The sequence below is a fragment of the Orbicella faveolata genome, unplaced genomic scaffold (assembly GCF_042242905.1).
Source record: "Orbicella faveolata isolate gen_17 unplaced genomic scaffold, um_ofav_v1 contig_15, whole genome shotgun sequence".
Lineage (NCBI taxonomy): Eukaryota > Metazoa > Cnidaria > Anthozoa > Scleractinia > Merulinidae > Orbicella > Orbicella faveolata.
Window position 1 is genome coordinate 615,100 of NW_028301542.1, and position 25,512 is coordinate 640,611.

Genomic DNA, 25,512 nt, shown 5'->3' on the forward strand with positions numbered 1-25,512 from the left:
AACATGAGCATCATCTTTTCTCCACAGGTACTGTTCATATCATCAGCGTGTGTTTAATAGCGAGGAGACCAATGCCCACGAACAAAGCCTTGTCTCGGAAGGAAGCCAGCTCGCAAGGGCTGACCCCCGCGAGTCTAGTAAATCCCCCAGGGGTATTGGTCGACCTGGGATTTCACAAATCTTCAAACCGACCACCCCACCTTTCGATCCTCCCAAACGTTTTAGGGTGGATGGGAGAGTGGACGCCATTAGTGGTGTCAACACCGATCAAAGCCTTTTGTCTTACAACAAAAACGATCGTCAACTGGAAGGACAGACGGAAAATGGTAGGGAGAATGAGGAAATCGATCTTAGCTCTACGGTGTCCTACAAAGCACTGGGAGCTGCCGGGGGTCCTCACAGAAGCATCGATCTCAGTACCACAGTGAGAGGTGCCACAAGGAGCTTGCTCCTGAGTGGTCCTTCGAAGGATGTCAACAGTGAGCCCAGAATTGAGTTAAGCAACACGGTACCAAACCTAGGACGGACGTCAGAGCCTCATGGTGCAACACTTGGCAGTAACAAGATCGATCAAGGTATTGATTTGAGCGGTACTGTACCAAACCTTGAAGAGCTGTTGGCGCTTCATGAGTCATCTGCAGACAAGGCAAGTGGTCCCAAATTTGACCTAAGCAAAAATGTGCTACAACAAGGAAGATCTTGGAATCATCAGGGCTCGTCAGTGGATAGAGGGCCAAACATTGACCTCGGTGCAACGGTACCTTTTCGTCCAAGGGCAAGACATCTGAGTGGCTCATCTGTAGCGAGTGATAATGCCCCAAGTATTGATCTGAACGAAACAGTTTCTCAACCTGGAAGATCTCGAACTCCTCTGGATACCGACCTTAAAGATGCGCACTCGGCAAACTTGGAAAGATTTGTCGGCCAACCTGCTACAGCTAGTTCCGGTATACCGCATTTAAAAGATGATGGTTCTCAGAAGCGTTCATTAACAACACGTCCTCGTCCAGAGAGTTCAAGTGCGTCGCCAACACCAAATATAAAAACAGAAATGATAGACTTAAACTTCAGTACCAAGCTTCTGGGCGTGCCACATTCTGTGGTCACGCCTTTCCACAGCAGCGTCCCTTCACCAAAAAAACCAACAAGAGAAATAACCAAATCTCCCTCCGAGTTTTCCACCCATTCATCAATTGCAGCTTCGCCTCGAAACTATGCGCCATCGTCACCTCAAAGCCGCAGAGTGTCTACATCACCCATGGCAGGTGAGCAATCCCCGGCTTCTACGGTCTCCCTACCCAACCTCTCTCTTGATCTTTCCAGGTTCAACCTCCCTCCAGCTGTGCGTAAAGCACTGGCGGAGCGGTACAGTGGTAGGAAAGTTCCCAGTGTTACCAGCGGTCAGTCAGCTGAGCTTCCTGAAGGTCGCAGGTCCCAGCCGCTCATCACAGACCATACCAGGAATGAGGTTCCGAATGAACAGGGAAAGAAGCTGTCTCCCTTACCAGCACGACTCCGGAATAGAGGACAGCGGAGTGTTAGCTTAGACTCGCCTATGGTAAGGAAAGAGAATTTGCACGGTGTAGACACACCTCGATCAGTTCTTCTAGAACGAGGAAATATTTATGATACAAACCGATTTCTCAGCCGACCGTTGAGGCAGACAAGCGAAGGACATAATCAGACAGGTCTGAGTGCGTCTGAGCGTACTTACGAGGGCTTGGTCGCGAGGTCGAATAATGTAGCCCCTACAAGTGTACCTTCCACGTTTAAGCCCGTCCAAGACAACTCAAACGAACTTCAAAGTCGCGGCCTTATCGATTTAAGCTCGACGTCTTACCTTCAAGGATTGTCAGTGCCCCCGTCTATCCAGGGGAGACCGACCGAGGGGACGCGAACGATTATTGACAACTCACGATCACCTGCTAGACCTTCAGTGCTCCAAAGTCGAGGTTTAATCGATTTGAATACCACTAGCACCGATTTTGGCTCTCGGGACGTAGCCATAGAAACTCCCGAGGCCTTTTCAGTGATTAAACGCAAGCGAGGAAGTTCCTTTGAAGGATCGGAAACGTCAAGTTTAGGCCCTGAAACGCTCGTAAAAAGACTGAAGCAAGACGACTCAAGCGCACGAGACACAATTGTTACATACCGATCTGGAATAAATGTACAACAGTTGTTGACCATTGAGCGCGACGAACAAGATCAGTTACAGAATTTGCACAAAGTGCAATCTAGATTAAAATCTGTCCGCGCACAAATTCAGAAATTATGTACCGAGCTGGACTCGCTGAGCAGCGAGGAACAAAGAATCACACTCAAAATGGGAGAACTGCGGAATTTGCGGTTAAGTATTCTCGAAAACGCTTGTTATGACAGACAAGAACAGGTAGCTAGGCTTGAGGCTGTAACAAGAGAATCCAGCACTTCTACCATTGATGATAACACAACTGCTCCAGTTTCAGGTGGGCCTGTGGAAGGCGACTTCTTGGAATATGACCACAGGAAGGTTGATACTCAAAGTAATTCTTCTTCTCCACCAACTCATTCGCATAACATTACTTCACATGCAACGGAACGTAACGATGACGTTACTTTACGTGCAACGGGACGTAACGATCACGTTGCTTCACGTGTAACGGGACGTAACGATCACGTTACTTCACGAGCAGCGGGAAGTAATGATGGTTATTACGCCGATGATACAGAAGAAGATAAAATGGCTATTGAGTTTGATGATGATGGTACGTCCCATGGAGGTATTTTTTCCACTGAAGAGCCGTTGAGTGCGAGTAGATCGAGTGATAATCCAATGTTGGAATCGCGTGTTTCTGTTGGAACTGCAACAAAGTTTGTTTCAAGAGACCAGCCTTTGCACAACTACCAACCTCGCGAGAAAGAAAAGCTTAACGTGGCATCCAAGCGATCATCGCACAGAAGAGAATCATACAACGATGTTGACTTATATCGAGGGACGAATAATGTCGTACAGGCTTCCAGGGCGCCAATCAGCGAAAATACGACGTCTAGAGAACTTGCTGCGCATCAAGATAGTGACCCGAGCATTTTTGATGGGGTCTCAGAGCGCTGTCATGCTAGTGTTCCAGGGACATTTGGAGGACCGACCGGGCAGAAGAAAAATGATTCAAGCAGAGGTAACGAAACGAGGAAAGATTTCATGAAGAAAATGAAAAGTGTGAATTTGCTAGAAAAAGTGCCCCGTAGGAAAAAGAGCTTTTCGGATGTGAATGTTTCCAAGACCATAGAGGCGAGTAGAAAGAAAATACAGTCAACACGAGAAAACATGAAACGTTGGAGGGAACAAGAACTTGGAGTAGATTTGCTCGGGTCAAAGGAGGATCAAAAGAAAAAACGTGGCAGTTCATCTAGTACAGAAAGCCTCGAGAATACTTTGGAAAAATCTGGACCTTCACCCGTGAAATTTCCAGTTCGCGATAAAACTTCGAATAGAAAGACAACAAAAGAGTTGAAAAAATCGAGTCTTTTCCATTCCGGTAAGAAAGCTTCCAAAGAGGCGCGAAGAAACAGGGTTGATAAATCCCAATGGAAAGACAAAGAGAAGTTCAAACTAGCAGAAGTGGTTCCTTCTAAAAGACGTAAGATCAACAATACTTCGTGTAATAAATCGTCTAGTGTCTCTTCCAAGGAGAAAACATCAACCAACGAAAAGGACCAAGTTGTTAGTGCCGCGGCTCACACGACCACAACTGACCTAGGAGGATCTGGAACTGAAGAACAGAGCAGTGCAGAAGACGAGATTCCAACACGAGATGTGGTAAGTACTTCATGTTAAACTGTGTGAGGCGTAACAGAGTTTTGTTTTGACCAGGAGGGAGTCTTAGTGACGAAATTATTAGCGCGTTGAACTCCAGCTTAATACATTCGAATTTGATCCCTGACCATTGTATTTTATTCTGTTTTTATAAGATACTTTACTCTTACAGTTCATTTGCCTAGTTGCAGGTATTTCAAGTCGATCGGCTGGATATTTCAGAAAATTATTAAATATTTTTGATCTCGAACTCAAAGACAGACACTATTTACAACTTTTAAGTACCCTATGTTACAAGGTTTTTTAATCGTGAACAGTGTTTTGTCAAATGTTGTAACTCCTAAAAAGCAATGTCCCTCCCAGCTTTCAAAATTCTACGCAGATTTTTTAATTGTCTAATCTACAAAGACATTTGTGTTTCTTGTAGGACGGCCAGTCTGGAAACACATCCAATACTACCTCTCGTCGAGCGAGCCATCTACAAATTCCTTCTTCCACAGTGGAGTCTCTGAAGAGGAACATACAGAATTCAAAAGGTTGGCACATCACACGATATAGGAACCTAACAGTAATTTACAGCTCTCTTACGTTCCACAAAACTTCCCTTTTCCATCGTTTGCTAGGTTTCTGTCACGTATGCGAGAATCTTTGTTTACAATATTTGTGTCCTTAACTCTAGCGATGCAGTTTCTGATGGGGCTACAAAAACATTAGTGCTGAATATTGAAAGGGCACAGCACGGTTAACTGTCCCAACGGATTTGAGCCCGATGCATTGAATACTTCGGTCTTGTGCGACGCGGCTTTAAAAGCTGAAAATTTCACAAAGAATGTGCGAGCTCATTAGCGATTTTGTCACCCAGAAATTTTGCAGTTTTTGAAAGCCAATTTCTCCTTGAATATTACACGCAAAGAGCCAAAACGTTCAGCAGTTACTAAGTTTCATAAGCGCTTTTAATGTTTATAGTTAATTCGTGTCTAGCGTGATGCCAGCAAAGATTCTCCTATTGACGGCTGTGAAGCTACTTTAAGACTTTCAGACTTCAGAGCTTCTGTCAGTCATTAAAAATAGATGACATAGTTCACATGAAACACACGCCACACAAAGAGCGAGTTAGTACTAAAGAATTTCAGAATTCCGCTCCTAACGATACTGATTCGCTTGTTGTTATTGTCTCAGAAGGCAGACATCACCGCGGTCCATTGCCGAATAAGTTCAGTGGTCATACAGGAGCTGTGTGTGGTCTAAAGGTGTGTGCAATAAAATGTTTTTTGTTTTTTTTTAAGGGTTGAAACTTGCTTACCGCGGTCAAACGCAAATATCAAACGTCACTTTCGGTTTTCGTTGCCTCGAAGCCTGTAAGAGTTTCAAGGCAAAGACATTTATGTGGCAGCAATGGTACTATCTGAAGAAACGAGGACCTTTTTATCAAAAAAATATATATTTCTGCATTGTACGTTAAGTGTTACATTTATGCACGTCTATAACGACCAGCCTGCAGTGTTCTACTAAAGTTGGAGACCCACTATATCGCAACTAAGAAAGTAATTTTAAATGTAGAAATAGCATCAACTCGGAAAAAAAACCCGAATTTGAAATTTCTTTAGGGTTGGTAGATTCGTTATTTGTTATTATAATTGTTTATTCCTCTTGCAGGTGCACAATGGTCATCTGTTTACATGTTCAGCTGATAAAACCACAAGGTCATTCAACATTCAGGCGAGTAGATTCATATCCTTAAAAAGGTTTCTATTTCAGATAATGATAAATTGCATGTGTGGTTGTTGCTGTTTTGATTGGCTGAAAAGTGTGGTAAATCAGGAGAAAGATGCCAGTAAAAAAACCCTCAAAATCGGTAGTTTGATGGTTTTGTGTTTTGTTTTTCTTACTTTAGATAGGACAATGCGTTAAAGTGTACCAAGGACATCATCAAGCCGTCAACTGTATCGAGGTTTGTAAAGCTTTACTTTTCGCTGTAATTTTAAACAGTTTTCTTTTTCCTTTTTTGCCGGGGGCATCAACTTCAACATCAGCCTGAGAAAATTTGTTTCTCTAGAAGATCGTTTATTCGACAGAAACGTTCCCGTGGCCATGATGTCGTGCTAAATGATTTGCTTGTTTTGTTAGATCAGAGATCTGAGACCACTCTCACGGGTGATGGAAGTTAGTGCGCGCGGGAAAAATAAATCGTCTGTCATAACTTATAACTATAAAAGTGGGCGAAGTAAAATCCTTTAAAGGAATTGAGGAATTGTTCAGAGATATGACGGGCTTCGTTTGTGAGAATTTATTCAGATGGAATCACTGCCTAGCATGTCTGTTTGCCGCGAAAATTAATGTACTTATCGTCCCCTAGCGTCAAAGAAATCCCTTGTCAAAATAAAAGACATGAATAGTACTAGGTATGGCAATTCTTTTGATCTTTACAATAGGTGTCAGTGGATAAGGACAGATTGTTTACTGGTTCTAATGATCAAACCGTTAGAAGCTACAACATCAAGGTAATTAAGGTGGAAAAAGTGCTTGGAATATCAGAAATAACATGAAATCAGAAATAACAAGAGCTATCTGTAAGGATGATTATCATACGCATTTCCCTTAGATAGTGCTCAGCAGCTCACACCATGGGTAGATATTAGGTACCTTTAGATTGGACTACGAGTACGAAATTGAGTATGAGTGCGATTTTCGATGTTCAAACCAGCGACGTTTCCAGTGCCCTAGTTCTTCATGCTGGTTTTAGGTAGAGAGGGTAGCTCATGGGATGAGATGGGTATGTGATGTGATAATGTGAAGCCTGCTAACTAGAATTGAAAAGTCGTCCTCGTACTCGATTCCGTAGTCGTACTCAAATCTAAAGTCCCCTAATAATAATAATAGTAATAATAATAATAATAATAATAATAATAATAATAATAATAATAATAATAATAATAATAATAATAATAATAATAATAGTAATAATAATAAAAAAATAAAAATAAAAATAAAAGCTTTATTTAAAACTGAAAGACCGATCAGCGACGTCCGGGAGGAAGACGCTGGTATAAACCGATGATCAGTATCTATAAATTACATGGTAAAAAACAATAATCAGTCAAACAATACTAAAAAAAAATAATCTAAACACTACATTTATGATCAGTCTTGTCTAAATCACTAAAAAATTTAAAAAGTTTAGTTAATGTACCGTGATTTGGCACCTCAATGCGATATAAAAAGTAAAACAGTGCAGTCTAACTATTTACCTTCTTTGTTTTTAGAGTGGTGTTTGTACTCACAAGTTTACGCTGGACGGTCGTGTCATGTGTCTTCACGCCGCCTTTGATCTTCTGTTTGTTGGACTCAGCACGGGAGTAGTGGCTTCCATAGATTTGCTGGTAAGTCACGCGGGAATGCGAGCGTGGGTGCGTGGGTGCGTGGGTGCGTGGGTGCGTGGGAGATAGGGAATGTTGGTGCATGGATGGCACCTTCGTCTTCACTTCTTTTAGTTGCGACGCAAGTTTAAACTTTTACACGAAGTTCACATTACCGCGACTCAAGCGTCTTCTTACCTTGCTTCAACATTTCATAAGACCAAATTATTAAGTCCAGGCAGGCGGAGGCCGCATTCTCTCTTAGTCAGCAGCAAACCAAATAACGACCTCTGACTTGCTCCGATTGTTTGGGCATGCGCAAAGTGCTCGGTTTCGATTGCATTTTTTGGCAGATTTGAGTGGAATGGATTCTGAGTCTGCGCAGAACGATCGTGAATCGCGGTCATTCAAAGTTGACCGGCCGGAGATGGTTCTAGTGCGGACCAAAAAAGATCGCGGCCTCTAAAGACGAGAATGGTGGACATGTACAAAGTATAAATTTTAATTCTTCGAACAATTTGTATCAGTAATAAAAATGTGTACAGATGGCATGTCAGTGGTCAATGCATCGATGGCTGATACACGACATTAAAAACTTGCTTAAAAGGGCAAGGCAACGGTACCTTTTGGTAAATTCAACTCTTGTCGTTTACCTGTAAAGGCTTCTTTGTACTAAAAATATTGTCAAATCGCCAAAATGGCCTCAGTTACGTATTCTACTTAGATTCAACGCGACTCTGTTAGGCCATGTCCATAGGCTCGCTTTACGTTTGTAAACGCATTCTACCGGTCTGATCTGATCGTCTTGTATCATCTTTAAGGGAACTTTATGTCACATACAGTGGGTCTTTTTTACAAGGTTACTTTCAAATGGAAGCACAGTTTATGGAGGTAGCAAAACACCAAGAAGGTGATAGCAATTACTAAAGATTGGGCAAATTTAAGACGGATTATAAACGAGAAACAGCAGCAACTTGACAAACAGTTTGGCTAATTCTTAGACCATGAGCAAGCGGTGTGCTACTTTCTGAGCGGCGTATTTCCTCCTTCGATCATGCGCAATGGTGCCGCAAGATGCCGCACTGTTCTTGGCAAGTGAACACGACTCTGCTGGCCTTTGTGTCTTGGAAAAACTTCCTCTTTCGCAAACCTGATCACACAGCTGTCAGCTTTTCCATGTGAATGTACTCCCCGCTACTTTCAACGAAGTAAATCGGAAGCCACATCGTTGAACCGTAAGGTTGCGCCGGCAACTCACTATAAAAGGTTCTTAGCTTTGGATTCTGCCCCAGTCCGTCGCACATATCGTTGTTAAGTGGTTCGTCATTGTATTCGAGAGATTCCATCACTATTTCTTTGCGGTCTTCGGAAGGTGGAACCCAGTTTAGAAGAAACATGATTGACGTCGCCAACATGGTTACAGCGCCCGTAATGTAAAAAGAAACGTTGTAGTCGTTGGACAAGTCAAAAAGCCATCCGGCGATTGGCGGACCAAGCGTTTTAGGGAATGCCATCAGGCAATAGAGCACGCCTATGGCACGCGCAACGCGGCGAGGACCAACAAGGTCACGCGTGATCACGGGCACAAGCATCTCGTAACCGCCGTCGAGCACGCCAATCGCGACGGTGTACACGCAAATCCACGCGTATTTTGTTGCCAATGTGACAAGGGACGTCGACAGAGACATTAAGAGCAGTGTTACTTGGCAGACTTTCAGGCGATTGAATCGAGGAAGATCACAAGCAAGGCCAAATCCAATGCTCCCAATCAGGACTCCAAAGGCTAAGTAACCTGTAAGTAATGAAGCTTTGGTTTCATTAATTCCTTTATCTTCCGCAAATCGGACCTAGACGAGAGGAGAAGAACAAATTGATGTTGAATAAAGGTAAAGTCTGCATACGAGCCTAGTGGCCCATCAGGCTGGAGCTGATCCCGGTTTCTGTAGCGTGAAGCGACTAGGAATATTTCTACTCCCCCCTGGATGGGATGCTAGTCCATCGCATAGTTACCCCCCAGGGTTAAATTCGCTGGGACCCATTTGTACACCTGGGTGGAGAGAGGCACCGTGAGAGTAAAGTGCCTTGCCTAAGAACGCAAAACAATGTCCCCGGCCAGGGCTTGAAGCCGGACCGCTCGATCCGGAGTCTAGCGTGCTAACCATGGGGCCCCGCACCTCCACAAAGAACAAATTCATGTTGAGTACAAATCACTAATTAACTTTTAAGGTGGCGGTGTTCATTTCGCACTTGTATAATGATGTAACTGCTCTTTCCAAGTGGGTCATAAGAATACAGAATCCGATTCTGCTTTGAAAAGTAAATTCTCCCAAGTGATATCATAGAAAATGCTTAAAGATGGTAAAAAAGAATTTGACAGTGGAGCTTACCAAATGAACAAAAGGCACGAGAAAGACGAGCATAAACACACACAGCGCTGCTACCCATATGGTGTAAGCCTTGTTCTTGAAGATACAGCTTCTGTGTTTCCTTTGTTTCTTTGTGTGTTTGTGAGTTTTCCTGCCCTCAGATTCCACTGGTCGGAAGGTCAAGCCGCATAGAAACATAACACTTTGGACACAAGCAAGAATCCGAAATGTTACCGCGATGCCGTATTTCGATGTTAGAAACTGTATTACAGGGCCATAGACTAGGGTCCCACACGCCGCACCCGCCAGAGCTATCCCCGAAGCAAGGGCCAGGCGCCTTCTGAAGTACTTAGTAAGAATCACAATCGAGGGGAATAAGCCAAGGCTTGATCCCAGTCCCCAAACTACGCCATAGGTCGCATAGAGAGGTTGAAGCGTTGTTACAAAGGAGCTGGCGAGAAGGCCTGAGGCGGAGACAAACGACCCAATGATGACGACTATTCGGCTCCCATAACGCTCCGCGAGGGAGGTTGCAACGGCAGCGAAGAGATACATCGTGCTGGAGGCTAGTGAGGCCACCCAAGCTATCAAATACAAAAATATACATGTTGTGCAGTCTCACTCGATGATGGTGTTATTTATATGATAAATATATGTTACTTGCTGGCTTTGGTCAGTCCGTATTGGGAAATACTGTGTCTTCGGTCTTGAGTACGTCCCTCGGCCAGCAACTTTTGTGTCGAATTTTAATCAAAGCCGTTCAGTTCACGCGTGCGTTTGACATTTCGGGCACAAAAAGCTATATTGTTTGGGGTGTAACAAAAAGCTTGAAACGTTACCAAAGTTGGCAATTTCAGAGTGGTCTGTAATGAGGATCCTTTTAATTAGTCTCTGTCTAAAAACAGAGAGGTGTATACGCCTGAAACATTTTGTATGAAGAGAACCTCTCTTCATATTAAGGATATATGAATAAAACAATTCTGTAATCGTAAGGTTTGAAATTTTGTCACGGTTTTCTGGGTGCGAAAACTTTTCGGTACCTTCGAGAAACGCCCCCCTGATGGGAAAATCTGGACCGCTTGAGCGCGCGCGATTTGCCATCAGATTCAAGGATTTAGGATTCGGACCGCTAAAGAGCTGGAGAAAAAAAATGAAAATTTAAGTGCTTGTTCCTAATATTGTGAGGAGATTGTATTACTGAGACTGAACTCTCAAAAACTCAATCTCATGCTAAGCAGTTGGAAGTCTTCCGATCACTGCGGGAGTGTAATTTACGTGTAAAGTGTTCCAAACATAGAGCCTATTCATAAATGGCTGCCAATTAAGAATTCTTTTGTAAGTTTAAAATTAGCCCGACTAACCTCGTTTTTGAGTTCGTAGTTTAAAAGAATTTTTACTCTGAAATGACGGTAGTTGGACTAATATAAATGCATTCAAAAGAATTTTAAATTGGCAGCCATTTATGAATAGGGTCTACATCTGCGGTTTTGTTATAAATTGCAAATTATAGCTCTGACCTCCAACTGGGTGACTGCGGAGTTCACCAGAATGAACTAAACTCGGGATTTCTACACTAATTTGGCTTAAAGTTCTTTTGTTTCCGTTCTGTGAACACGAGAGCTTCCGTTGTCTAAATATCCCCACGGTACGGTATCTCTACTTTAATAGAATTAGTGTATGGATTACAAAGGCAATTTTGACACAGATATTTGACAGATTCTCTTTTTGGCCTTATTCCAATGTTTGCTTCCAGTCCTCGAGATATGACAGGAATCACACTTGCTCGGAGATTAGATATGACTGTCTTTCAGTTTAGTAAACCAAACTTTGATCTCTATTGTGAGTGTTTTAAAGGTACGGTGAAAATAAAACCGTTCTGCCACAATTCACGACAGAAATGACTATTTCGGGAAAATTTAACAGCGAACTCGAACACAAAAGCGCAGCCAAAGCTGGTAAATGATCATGAAAGACCAAAGGGAGAGTGTTACGTGACCTGTCTCGGTCACGTAACACTGTTGATCACGTAATGTAATAACGAGAGTTGTAAATAACAGCTGAATACACAAATTTGGAAAATCTTTCTTCATCCCTCTAACGAAGTCACGACTCACGTAAAAAGAAAACTAAACATTTCAATCTTCACGAGAGAAAACGTCATTCACGATTGAATATTATATCTTTTACTTGCCTCTATCGTGTATGTAAAATGCTTACTTGTAGTGAATTGGACAAGAAGTAAAACAAGCAGATTAAGAAACAAACTTACCTGTTTCTCCTCTTTGCGAGGAATGCTCGTTCAGTAACGCAGAATACACTACACCAGCCGAGTTCTGTTGTCCCACGGTGAGGAAATTTACCATCAGGGCACCCAGGCACACTACCCACCCCCAGCCCCCGTCCGGTGGAGTGTCATCGTGGTGGATTTGATCCTCAGGTTTGACTGGTTTCTTGTCTGCTTCCAAGAGACCATCGCACCTCTCATCTGATGTAGAATCAGACATGAGACTAACCTTTCTCTCCGGAGCGCTGAAAGAGTGTTCTTATGTCGTGAAAACCGTTGTGTCTCTGGAGGTATCAACAGTCTTTGTCATGTATACTTGACCTCAAAGGAATGCAACACAAGCGTCGGCCTTGCCTGTAGCGCATTAACCTGGTGATGGCAAGAGAGCTAATCAGCAATCTGCGGTCAGCCTCGTGTGACCTGAAGAGCATGCACACGTGAAATGTATGGTTGGCGAAATGGTGCAAAATTCACAAAGTTTATATTCATTCACATAGTTTATATTCATTCACATTTAATGTTGTTATTATTATTCACGAATATATTTATTCACATTCAACAACTAAATTTATATTCAAGAAATATACTAATTCACATTTAACGACGTATTTCGTATTCACGAATATATTTACTCACATTTACGGGATGTATTCATTCACATTCAACGGTTTATATTCATTCACATTCACGATCGAAATATTGGTTCAACATGGTGCAATATTCACTCAACATTTTCTGCGCACCGTCTTCGCGCATCATTAGGTCCCAGCTCACGCTCTGCAATTTCTGAACGCAATATGGCGGACGAAGGAAGCCTTACTATATGAAGGGGTAGAACAAAGACCAAAGACCCCAAACACAAATGTTACATTGGCAGGAACTTTCGATCTCCTACAAGAGTGCGAACGGGAATGGAACACCGCAGAAGTAGGATTGAGAGAGAACATCCAAATAAGGCTCGAGTGTAGCTCTCCAGCAATTACTACCTTTCGTCAGTATCATAGGGCAGCACTGAATGAAATACTGGGAAATATATGTCTTTTGCATGGAGAATGGATACGACACGACTCATCAAACTGTACAAACCTTGCAGTGTATTCTGTGACCAGCCCTGAGGTCTTCCGAACTCGATATTCAGTATCGGAGGTAGTTCTTGGGGAGCAGAGATGGCGCAGTGGTGACCCTCGCCTCCCACCAGTTTGACCAGGCGATGAGTTTGTGGTTGGTTCTCGCCTTGCTCGAGGGTTTTATCCGGGTTTTCCGGTTTTCCTCCCCCCACAAAAAAACAGCATCTCCAAATCCCAATTCGACCAGGATAGAGGCCAGTCTGAATGAAAACCCGCTCTTCCTCTCTAAATATTTTAATTCTAATTTTTATTTTCCTTCTGCAACAAAGATCGTCGGGTTTCACGTGGACAAAGCTCAAATGCTTCTTGTTTCAAGGTGGACATTGAAACGTCGTATTGTGGAGTACGGGCTTCTCGATGATTTCGCATGAGCAACTAGACAATATCGTAGAACGTTTCATGATGAGTGATCAATCAACGGGATGGAAGAGGGAGAGTATTGGCCATGTTGACCCTGGAGACTCTAGAATCAGCTGGGCTGTCGTAAGACACCCTCACATTTTCACCCCTATGATCACTTCGCACCGTTGATGGCCACTCAAACCTTTGCGTCGCTGAGGGAAACAAATCTAGGACAATGCTACAGTTCTGTTATTAGTAGAACATTTAAACAAAAAAAAAAACCACAACAACAACGCAAGTATAGTTTTTTTTTTACCTTTTTTTAGGAGTACCTTGTTAAAGATTAAAGGTTAATTAAAGGAAAATCATCAATACCCCCACGCTTGACAGTAACCAGGCTATGGTGTCCGTCAATATGCCACAAGCTATTTGGAGCAGCCACAGAATACGCTCTCCTAGAAATTACGACAGCCCAGCGGATTCTAGAGTTTCCAGGGTCAACGCGGTCAATACTCTCCCTTATTCCATCCCGTTGAACTCTGAGACCTATAATGATCGAAGATGTCGGGTCACCAAGGAATACCCGAGCAAAGTCCCATGATCACTCATAAAACGTTGTACGAGATTATCTACTTGCTCATCCGAAATCATCGAGCAGTCTGTTATCTCCTCTAACCCATGTAATGTTTATGTTCAGTTGTGTATGTTTGGGGTCGTTTGTCTTTGTTCTACCCCTTCATATAATAAGGCTTCCTTCGTCCGCCATATTGCGTTCAGAAATTGTAGAGCGTGAGCTGGGACCTAATGATGCGCGAAGGCGGTGCGCAGAAAATGTGAATGTGATCGTGAATGTGAATGAATACATCCCGTAAATGTGAGTTAATATATTCGTGAATACGAAATACGTCGTTAAATGTGAATTAGTATATCTCTTGAATATAAATTTAGCTGCTGAATGTGAATAAATATATTCGTGAATAATAATAACAACATTAAATGTGAATGAATATAAACTTTGTGGATTTTGCACCATTTCGCCAACCATAGAAATGTGCCGTATTTTGTTTTGCTTCTAAATCCTCCAAGCAATCTTTGAACCAACGACTTGACACAGTGCCCGCCTCGATTAGCCTATGCTATACGCGGGTAGTTAAATTGTAATTTGCAATTTGTAATTGAAATAAATAAACTGTAAACGGTATCTCGAAACTGATACAACATCATGCTTTGTTGCTTATTACCTGCTTTTTCGCTCAGAAACGGTTCCGCGAATGTCATTGTAACCTGACTCGACAAGCGTAGACTCAGTGGCGCTCGCACGCTAACTTGTTTTGCGTTCTTTTCCATGGTTTTCGAGGAAAAGAGACTGCTCGCGGTCGACGACAAGCGATATGCGGCCTGTGTGTAATCTTTCTGTTAGAAATATGAGCTGTTTAGTATTTTGCTTAGCTTTGGGATTTACGCAGCCATTCCTACCTATTTAAGCTAAGTTTTGTTTGTTCAAAAATTCCCGGTCTTACAGTAAATCCTGCCATTTCTCATCCTTTAACTAACCGACCTCTCCCCTCACAAATCTCACTCCTCAGCCTCCCGTCCCTTTTCTCTTACCCTGATGGGAAAAAAGCTACCTTTCGAGTAGCCTCTAGTCAGCCCCTAGTCGGCGAAATAACTCCCAAAAACTGTATACCTCATCCGATCTCCTTTGCTATTAGAACCGCCCTCCCCTCCCCTCCCCAGCTTTTTTCTTGATCCAGCTGAAAGTACTTCACTATGTTAAGGAAAACAATATTGAAATTGCTCACCCTAGCTTCAACCCAACTCCACCCGTACCCTCACCACTCACCACTCTTTTACTTTCCAGACAACCAACATGTTGTCTTGAACTTCAATAATTTAGTCGGTTTCCGGCGTTTTCCCAGATTCGCCTCATTTTGTTGATGATTGAACATTATAAAATTAAAATAGCCTTAGACCGGTAGTGGTGGTATGTATTTATTTGTAGTGTCTCTGTCTTCTGGGCTTAATTTAATCTGAAGATCAATCTGACAACTTGTACCAGAGGTCGCGCCAAAAAAAACTTGGATAGAAATTATTTTTATTATGTTGTTTGACAATGCCGCTTAATTTTCGTGATTTGAACGTACAGATCAAGAGATTGCATGGGAGGAAAGCGAGTTTAGCAGAAAATAAAACAAAATTTGTCTGTAAAACTATGTACTGTACAGAAAAACAACAGAAAACGAAACAGGATACTGAACTCGTGGTCGGAAACTGAAACATGAAACTGAGTTTTAATTGACATATGTTGACGTTTTCTTTCACGTTTCATTTCGTCGAATTTTCGTGATGAAAAAAGAATCGCGAGGAAAGGAAAAAAAATTATCGCGAACATTCCTGTAACGAAGTTACTGGATCGTTGAAAAGTGATCTGTTTTCAAAATATTGGTCAGGTACAGGGCAGAACTTCCTTTCGTCGTAAAATGATAGGGGTTAATTACATTAAAACAGGGCGATGTTTGCCAACATTTAATGTTGACCAGGTGTCAAATTCAGAAATTTACGTGATTTGAAAACATGCCTTGACTAGAAAGAGCATACAAAATTTATTTCCAATGTCTAGTTTGAAACTGAGTAGTTTAATATCTGCTCCTAACGATGCATACAAAAATTAACACAAGAAGTTGATGAAAAATCTTGCAATCCCACTATATATCGTGTTTTTAGCTTGCTCCCGGCGAGCCCGCCCCGATCGCTTCGTTCTCCGAATTCTTCAGTTTCGCGCTCGCGGAATTTTCTTTTTTCCTTCCTCGCCGGGAGCCTGTTCGCAGGTTATCGTGTGTTTGAACAGAAGTGTATATCTCGTTGGATATTCACTGCTAGTATTTAGCATCGCCGTACAATGGTACCATGGTAAAATCTGTCATCTTTCGAGAAGGTCGCAAAAGGCAATATATGCAAACTATCCACCTGTAATATCAGCTTTACAGCAATGATGATATTGTAACAAGATTGGACATGAAGTTGAGTGCATACTTAACGATTCGCGTGGATCAGTTACCTGAATGAAGTAGTAGTCTCTTAAAAGTAATTATTCATTAAGAATGGCGAATGAAATTGTTGAATGATTTTCTCTCAAACGTTAGTTGGAATAACGTAAAATGTAGATATAAACCTTCTCCAGTCTAATTAGCCTTCTTTGTTGCTGGCCCATGTCTTAGCTAACAAACGGAAGCTTCCGTGACACCAACTTTTCTGAATAACTTAGTAATAGTCGCCATTTGGTCTCGAAATATGGATCAAATCTACCATCTTGGGTTTAAATGCCTCGCGTGTATCTGCTCCTGGTATGAACCACCCTTTGTATCTACTCCCGAGCCTGCAATCCCGCACCCATTCCCCAATTCGAGCTTAACACTGATGGATTCATATTATGAAAATTCTCTTTGCTGGTGTTTCAGGAGAACGTTCGTTAAGTGGTTTTGAATATTGGTTCATTTTTTCTTCATAGTGTTTATGGTCAGTCACGCTTTCCTTTTGGACCAACAAGCAACCAGCTGAAACGCGATTCTTTTTCGTAATCCGGCTTTTTTTTTCTGTCTTGTGTGTAATATGTCAAACACTCAAGACCGTGTTTGACGACATTTCGAAACACCGAGAAGAGAGGTGAACATACGACGCGTAGCGGAGTATTTTTGACGAACTTCGAGGTGTTTGGAATTGTGGTCAAACACTGCCTTGAGTGTTTGATTAATCTTCTCAATCGAAACTAAAACTAAGGAGAAAACGGAGAAATAAAGTCGTAAAAATCTATGCTAATTAAGATCAGATATCCAAGCACTGTCACGGTCATGATTTCCTTTGTTTAAACTTGATGAATTATGAGTTTGAGATGTACATTTCTAACTCAAAAAAACATGAGTGAAGAAGTAATATGTAACACAAGAACAGCAATGATTGCGATTAATATTTTGGCCTTTATTAGTTGGAGAATTGTACGCTAAACATGATAAACACAGAACAGTGCAAGAGCATAAAAATGCGCCCTTGAAATCGTGCGACAGTCTACCTGCTCGGGTTTGCAAATTCGAACTTCCAAACAGTTTTATAAAGTACAATAACGCGTAAGAGACATTCAAATTACAGTTACAATAACCGAGGAAAAATGATTAGACGGATCGCGTGCTACAACAAAGGAACTGTAGTCCATTTTAATGATTACAAAGAACAATAGTGTTTCCTTCTAAAACGAACGAACCTTATTTCCTAAGATTCGTTTAATACTACTTCACAAAATACAGTAGTACAGCTTTTTGTTATAATCAGAAGCGTAACTTAGCTAAATACGGGAAAAATTTCGTGTATGGTACTCACCCAGTCGTGCTCCCTGTAAGAATTCCAAATGAACAATAATTTTATCCCAGCGCTTGCATCGCTGGCTTAGTCACGCGATCGAAAGCGCGGAAAATTTTAAATTCGTGCCCAGGTTCTTGGGTTGCTGTTGTGTTGGGAATAACTGGGCTCTATCTGTTCTTTGCCTGTTTCTTAGAATAACAAATGCCTCGAGCGCCTTCACTGCCACGAGCCTCGTGGAGTCAGTTGCCTGACCACAGCCAGCGAGGGACAACGAAAGCTTCTGTGTTCTGGTTCTTTCGACTCGACAGTCGCCATCAGGGATTGTAAGGTAACCTTTAGAGTCTTGGCTCCCTGGGGGTTAAGGGGTGTGGGGGGAGGCACTCTACAAAGCTCTTTACGGGGAGGCTCCGTTCCGAGGTCCAACCCCTTAATCTTTTGTATACCATTTTGACGGAAGAGGTATCACTTATACGGCCATTATAGGGAGTGCCCCCCCCCCCCCCCCCCCACGGTCTTGGCTCTGCTTGGTCTCGAATTAATCCCGTGCGCGCGTGACTGTCAATGTCTGTGCAAAAGTCAAGGTCAGCCCACACATATCTATCCTTGTTCTTAGTTTTGTTGTTTGTTTTGTCTAGGTACTCTGCCTTATTAGCAGTTGCTCTCACGATAGTTATGGTTCGGTAGTCGTACTAACCTTGGTTGAAAACCCCCGCGAAAGTTGAAGTCATGATTAAATGTCGTTTAACAATTATCTTTCCGGTCGTTTTCATTGCCTAATCTTCATTTATTCGTATTCGTCCCGTTGGTGTGTCTGGTTCTTATCTTAACCAGGCAGTTATTTTTAGTTCCCACGGTCAATAAACCCAAACATGTCTACAATTTGGGCATTCAGCTGAAAATCTTTGCGCTAGTAGCATCAGTAGAAGAAGTAAAGGCAGTAGGAACAGTCCAAGTTGTTGCAAATGGCAGTCCATCGAGGAATAAGCCACTCAACAAAAGAGATTTTCGTTTTTCTTAGCAAAAGCGGGTTGGCCGTCGATTAATTACCCAATAATGTTAAATCACTTATACTGTGTAGATTGTTTTATCCTACAATCAAATAAGAATCGTTTCATCCCTCACCGTGCGCCGCGCAGGACACCTAAGGCCATAACTAAGAACGGTGTTCTTGTGTTAAAGTGCCTATGAAGTGAAATTTGTTTTTGCTTTTTTCTGTCGCTTGTTATGTCTACTTTTCGAATCTGCCTAAGGCGCATAATGTTACAAAGAGAAAAATCCGACTTTTCGCCGCCCAAAGTGAGCTCAGTATAGCAAAACAGTAGGTCCGGAGACTGGCAACGAGTTTACAAGCGATGACGTAGGAAATTATTTCAGCGATTTGTTTACCCCACTTCGCCTCTGTAGCTATATGAATTGCCATAGGAGATTTCTTCAAAGTTCGCCATTTTTTTTTGCAAGTAAAATGTCAGATAATGATGGATATCTGTCCTCTAGTGAAAGTTCCATCGTACAAGAGTCGGAAAGTAGCGATGAAGTCGTCTGAACAATTTCCTACGTCACGGCATTGTAATACATTCGTTTTGGCCGCGCGCAAAATGGACATACTTTTGGTTGTCAAATTCGAACTTTGAACAGCAAAAAGTCAAATTTTTCTCTATTTAACATTATCCGCTTTTGGCAATTTCGAAAAGTAGACGTAACAAGTTACAGAAAAACGCAAAAAAGAAACTTCACTTCATAGGCACTTTAAATTCCAAAGGAAATATGAAACAAAATCGTTGGTACTCGCCAATTTATAGGAACCAGTCGAGCAGCAAGCGAAGAACGAAAATCGACAGCTTGGCGAACATGCAACGCTAACTGAACGGACTTAACTAGAAGCGCGGAAAAACTTCTATTCGGCTCCAGACTGCTATATGTTTGTGTTTTCCGAAACATTAATCAAGACTGGGTAAGAGAGAGAAAGGAAAACGACAAACAGAACTTCCCTTTGAAAAGAACTTGGTTTTTTTTTATTTGATTGTAGAAACGAACGGTTCTTATCCTGTTTGTCCTAGGAGAAATTGTTAAGTAAACTGTAGAGGACCTTTGAAAAAATTCTCCTTGATTTACTTGCTCTTTCTTTCTTTTCAGTCTGGTCTACTCCTCCGAACAATCAGCGATCACAACATGACAGTGTTATGTCTTCAGGTATGTTTCTAGTAGACTACGAGCAGCCCCTCTATCGCTTAATCCGTCGAAAATGACGCGAAAAAAAGGACGAGGAAAAATAGTGGCCACGCGAAATCTTTGGGCGAGGAGCACCTTTCCTTTTCGCGCTTCTTACCCCCATATTTTGCACGGCCATTTTTCTCCCGCTCTCAATTTTCACGTCAGGCTGGACGAACTGAACGAAAGGAGGGCTGCTCTTAGTCTATGTTGCTTGGGCATTAAATTGTATATGTTTGCTGTTAGGATTGCAAAACTTCAGATGCAACAAACATGGGCGGCTTTATTGGCTCCCCGGAGGTCAACACGCTGGCTTTTAACGCCGATTACCGAACATGCACCACTGCTGCAGGAAAACTGCATTCTTTGGCTAGTTTTGCAGTTTTTGCCTCGCGATTTCTGAAGGTATTCATGAAACTGTTGGCTCTGTGACCAATAATGTATCAATACTTGCAGGTTGTGGAAAATATTTTGTACAGTGGATCCGCTGATATGAAAGTGCAGGCTCATGATTTGAATGTAAGTATTACAAGCGTCAGCTCAAGATTTCGTAAGAGTTTGAAGAAGTTCGTTTCTTCCGAATCGTTCTTTTCTTTCCTTTTTGTTTTTTTTTTTTATTTCAAACTTGGACCTTCGATCATTCAAGTCGTCTGAAGTGCGTCACCTTTTTTTAGTGGAACTAAAATACACCTACTATCTCAAAACTGTTTTAAAATCAGACTTGTTTAATTTCAATTTTTTCAATTTTTTCCCATTATTGGTAGAGTGGAGAACTTGTAAGATCCTTTGAAGGCCACACTATGAGTGTCAGCGGTCTGCAGATTGTGGGCAGTGTGCTTGTGACGTCATGCCTAGACAAACTTATTCGTTGCTATGATCTTGTGGTAGGTGACTTAACATTAACTCTTACATGACGCAAATGTTATTACACTGGAAACAAGTCCTCTTTGTTAAGTGCCTAGACAGGGGTCTGGAGCGAGTTTATATCATAGTTTCTCTCGCGCTTTCCAGTTGTTTCCCGCCAAAATGTTTTGAGAGAGAAAGTCATTGTCTAATATTCACTGATTATTTTTGTTTTACAGACAGCAGAACTCCTTCAAGTGTACGGTGGACACATGGACATGATTTTCTCAGTGCATGTGAACAATGGAAGAGTAAGTATAGTAGGAAACTGTATTCTTTTTTGTTTTTGTTTTTACAGACAATTTAGCTGTGAGTTGATCGCTCATCCTAAAGGAGCTCAATCATGGTATTTTGGCCACGTACAAAATTACCTTCCAATTGAAGGAAACCCGGAAATAGCAGTTTAATAAGAAAGAAAAACATCAAAGGGATAATAATAAACCATAACGGATCAAGGATGATTAGGGATGGAGAAGATTAACACGAATTACAAACGACGAATTTGAAAAATTTAGGCGAAACGTTTCAAGATACGCAAACTGTGACATAGCTCCTTCGAGGGAGATTCTTGAATCTTTTGAAAAAAAACGTGAAATTCACGGACATTCGTAAGGCTTTCGAATCAGGCACCACATTCACTCTCGCATGTTCGTGCGACCTTACGTTATCATTTTCAACTCGGATGAATTTTTCAATCACGCCGACTGTCCTGTACCATGCATTACAAGGAAATTCAAGGTATTATATTCCACTTTGTTTCCACAGATTTACAGCGGGGCTCGGGACGGGTCTGTTGTGTCGTCTAAACTGGATTTACGGGTTTATCACCCGTGTAAGGTAAAGTACTGTAATACATTATATTAATTTATGCCATCTACAGCACTGGAATGAAAGCCTCGACATATCTGTACTGAATTGAACTCTGATTTAATGTCTATCCCATTTGATCTTCACTTGAGCTACCTTTAATCGTGATACATCATCGTAATTTATGCCATCTACAGCACTGGAAAGAAACCCCTCACAAAATCTTTTTGAAAAGATGAGAAATGAGCTCTGATTTAAAGTGTCACTATGATGAAATTCTCGATATCCATTTCTTTACATTTTCGTACACATTAGGTCTTTCCTAGATATCTTGCCAAATTTCAATTTTCTACGAACATTAAAACTCGTGGTTTTTGGACCTTAATTTCCGAGAATTTACGGCCGCCATTAATTTTCCTTGTTCCAAGTCTTGGTTGAAAATTTGAGAAAATGACGTCATTTTCTCAAAAATACCGCACGGGTTGAAATTATGACAACAATTAATGTAAAAAATTGCACGAATATATGAGCCAAAGTTTTTGTTATTCTTTATGCGAATTGCTGTGCTAATTGTTATTATAATTTCAACCCGTGTGGTATTTTTGAGAAAATGACGTCATTTTCTCAAATTCTCAACCAAGAGTTGGAACAAGGAAAATTAATGGCGGCCGTAAATTCTCGGAAATAAGGTCCAAACGACATGAGTTCTAATGTTCGTAATAGATTGAAATTTGGCAAAAAATCTAGGAAAGACCTATTGTGTGCGAAAATGTGAAAAAATGGGTATGGAGAATTTGATCATAGTGGCACTTTAATGCCTACCTTAAATTGTGTGGTAACAAGAACTCGGTGTTGTCAAGTTTAGTTAGTAAAATTTTCTACCATCTCGTCTTCAATTACTCTTTGTTCTCTCACATTTTAATTGCTAAATGTTTTTTTTTTTTTTTAGTGGAGAGAGTGTAAGCTCAACTTTGGCGTTGTCTCTCACCTGAAGAATCATCTACGAGGTAAGCGATATGACATGACAGTTATGAGCTCGTAACAATTACAGTTACGTGACAGTAACGATTACGTCACAGTTACGCGTGAAGGTCGCGGCTGCATGAATTTAAGGATTATGCTTTGCGACACTATTTGATGAAATTATTTATTTTCTTCTTTAGTTACGAGCTTTAGGATTATGAGAATACCAGATGAGAATGTGTTCGAAATGAAATCCCAGCTACACAACAAAAGCGAAGATTACATACAAAATGTGTTTATACCCAATGATCATAACGTGGTGTCTGTTGACATTTCGCTTTACCTTTTAGTATTTATTTCTTTTCCATTTCTTTACTCTTTTATCTTGGATTCAATGCGTTTTATCAAATCTTTAACTCCATGACGTCACCATTTAGATTATCACGTGATGGAGCAAGGTACCGTAGAAGCCTGCCATTGGGCCAATTGTGGGCACAAGTTCTCCGCGGATGATGACATTTCGGTAAGGTGCTACATTATCCGTATGGTTGGGCAGAGTTTCGGTGTAGTATATCTTATTTTACGCCGGTTTCCGCAATTTTTTCAAGTAACAATTAGACCACTAAAGCAAATGTGTAGGGTAACTCGGGAATAAAATGGCACACTTATAATTATTGCAAGTGAGAAGTTTCCTAATGCTCTGTTTGCTCATAGAGCGATTTTCATTGGTTTTGAATCAACTACGCTACACGATTGCCGTAAAAAATTCGCGCCATTTTTTCATCTAATCAGAAATAAAACCAAAACCAATCGTGACTCGCTCGTCCTCGTTTTCCCGCGCTTTGAGTCAGCTACATGTAATTACTTCGAGCTTTGATTGGTTCACTGTATTGTCTGTGTTTTCTTGTGACTGATTAGGGTGATCAATGTGGTGTTGGTTTTACGACGCTTAATAGACCGTGTACGATATATTAAAATTCAGCTTGGCAGTGGAGCTTAGAGGACACAAACAAAGGAAACTGAACGACCATGTTTATTCATTTCTTTTGTGTGTTCTCTAGGCGTCCCCATCAAGCTGAATCTTAATATATCGAAAGTGGCCTATTGAAAACCACTCTGTAGATGTTTTATGTGTGTCTAAGTTGTCAACAACAACTTGTGTTCTGCATTTTCTTTTCACGGCTGTAGGTTGTCCTCAAGCACGTGTTGGGTCACGTGGTCACACGAACAGCTAGGAAATCAGCTACTTGATATCGACGTCTCATCGATTTTAATTTTTTCACTGCATTGGGAGATGAACGAAACCTTGTGAGGTTGAGCGTACTTCATTTTCGAAGCATTACAACCCTACAGTTCTGTAGTAAAAATTTAATATTTGAACAAGAGATTGGTCTTATATTTTAACCAAACCTCGCATCCGCAGCAGTGATCTAGAAAATGGAGTCTCTCCTCTCCGATTCCCGCCTCGCTGTTCTTGCCCTATATGGTATAATTTCTTTAGCGCAAAGCTCCGCTCACGAAAAATAGCGTTTACTGGAAAGATCATCGTTTTTGTTTTTATCGATGTTACCACTTTTGCAATAAAAGCGAGTCTCTTTTCTGCTCACAGCAGTTACCCGGGTGATAGTGTAGATATATCTCATTCTTTTAAGTATCCATGGTGATTCTGAATTAGACAACGTAACATTTGGGCAAAAACTTTGAATTTACATAGAAGGATTGAATTCTAAATGTCACTAAGTCTGGGATTAAAAAGTCCTTTTCGATTTATTCTTCTAATGTCAGATTACATCGAGTGCTATTTTTCCTCTTAAAAGCCGGAATAGATATTTAAAAAATATAACGCAGCTTACAAGAAATAATTAACACTCTATAAATCCTACAAACCGTCATCGATTTGACATGTACTTTTCATGTATCTCTGTTCCTCAGGAAAGAAATTTGCATGCAAAGGTAGATGATGTTAAAATAAACAGTGGACGCTGCGAATGAGATTAAAAAACCCGCACGTATTTGAGACTTGTAAAAAATCGAGCAGCAATGCTTGTTATTTAACAAGGTTTTTTGTTTCTCCCTGTAGAGTCTTAAAAAAACAACTTCACGCCACCAGCAAGTTACACGTAGTATAATTTGCATCAACATTGTTTTCAGCGTCATGCAAAATTCGTAATAACCGTGAATCGCGCGTAAATAAACATCGCCTGAACCCTCATTTCGGATGTCTTCCTACGTACCACTCGTAATTTTCTTTCTTACTCTCTTAATTTTGATTCTTGCCGCATACTAAGCCGCAACTTGTAACTACAGTAGGGCTTAACTTATTCCAAGGTGTTTGGATTTAGCGTCCAGCTGGGAAGATAATTTTTAAATATAGCTCGCTGCAGAGGTTTAACATTGAGGTAAATCCACAGACGAACGCATCTCCAAATAAGAATTTAAAATTATCAAGAGATGATTCCTTTTCATTCTCTGATGATTTATCGCCACATTGAGTAAAAGACAATAATTTAGTCCGTTTTGTATGTCCCGTGTTTTACTGATTCGGACGCGATATTTGTCAGAGACGCCGAACTGCTCTGTTCTGTGCTTCGTAGAGATATTAAACGTTTATATCTGCTATCTTAAGTTAAATTCGTCTTATTCTCTTTGTTTTTAACCTGTTACACATCTCATAGTAAATATGCACGTAAGACGTTATTCGCCTTCCCGTTTAAACCCAGCCAATCATGCAAATTTATCTATTCATTGCTATATTGCACTGCATTTTTTTCCTTTTTTCTCAACGAAGATGCGCCACTTGAATTCTTACACTTTCTTACAAACTTAAGTGATGAAAGAAATGTGACTTGCTTACCTGTTAGGCTTGAACACTTGCGATACAGCAAAATAATAATGTAATCAAATGATTGTATTATTGTGTCAGCATCTTTTACCGGTCATGTGATCATAATATGTGACAGACGTGCATCTTGTATCAAGTCAGTTTCGATAGTTCTAGCTTGGAGGTCCT

At 41.2% G+C, this 25,512-nt stretch overlaps 2 protein-coding genes across 4 annotated transcripts in view; one reads left to right on the forward strand and one right to left on the reverse strand.

Moving 5' to 3' along the window:
* LOC110069110 (uncharacterized) overlaps positions 1 to 23,887 on the forward strand; it is a 32,977-nt gene extending 9,090 nt beyond the window's left edge. The window contains exons 5-20 of one of the 2 annotated variants that reach the window (XM_089287771.1): positions 28 to 3,796; positions 4,221 to 4,329; positions 4,973 to 5,043; positions 5,450 to 5,512; positions 5,688 to 5,744; positions 6,226 to 6,294; positions 7,057 to 7,173; positions 17,815 to 17,949; positions 19,755 to 19,811; positions 20,286 to 20,348; positions 20,594 to 20,713; positions 20,912 to 20,983; positions 21,498 to 21,569; positions 22,489 to 22,546; positions 22,940 to 23,025; positions 23,691 to 23,887. In XM_089287771.1, the coding sequence (XP_089143897.1) occupies positions 28 to 3,796; positions 4,221 to 4,329; positions 4,973 to 5,043; positions 5,450 to 5,512; positions 5,688 to 5,744; positions 6,226 to 6,294; positions 7,057 to 7,173; positions 17,815 to 17,949; positions 19,755 to 19,811; positions 20,286 to 20,348; positions 20,594 to 20,713; positions 20,912 to 20,983; positions 21,498 to 21,569; positions 22,489 to 22,546; positions 22,940 to 23,025; positions 23,691 to 23,753 (4,981 nt within the window). In that variant the 3' untranslated portion in view covers positions 23,754 to 23,887. The remainder of the gene's footprint in view (positions 1 to 27; positions 3,797 to 4,220; positions 4,330 to 4,972; positions 5,044 to 5,449; positions 5,513 to 5,687; positions 5,745 to 6,225; positions 6,295 to 7,056; positions 7,174 to 17,814; positions 17,950 to 19,754; positions 19,812 to 20,285; positions 20,349 to 20,593; positions 20,714 to 20,911; positions 20,984 to 21,497; positions 21,570 to 22,488; positions 22,547 to 22,939; positions 23,026 to 23,690) is intronic. The other variant, XM_089287772.1, reaches the window with a different exon arrangement.
* On the reverse strand, positions 7,636 to 25,443 carry LOC110069133 (monocarboxylate transporter 10-like). 2 transcript variants are annotated; one of them, XM_089287774.1, is made up of 4 exons: positions 25,357 to 25,443; positions 11,785 to 12,168; positions 9,537 to 10,099; positions 7,636 to 8,996 (listed from the first exon to the last, which is right to left on the reverse strand). In XM_089287774.1, the coding sequence occupies exons 2-4, from the start codon at positions 12,017 to 12,019 to the stop codon at positions 8,304 to 8,306; spliced, it is 1,491 nt and encodes a 496-aa protein (XP_089143900.1). In that variant the 5' UTR covers positions 12,020 to 12,168; positions 25,357 to 25,443; the 3' UTR covers positions 7,636 to 8,303. The 2 variants fall into 2 exon arrangements, with proteins under 2 accessions (XP_089143900.1, XP_089143899.1); XM_089287773.1 differs by lacking the exon at positions 25,357 to 25,443 and adding an exon at positions 17,640 to 17,819.
* Positions 25,444 to 25,512: the final 69 nt, after the last annotated feature.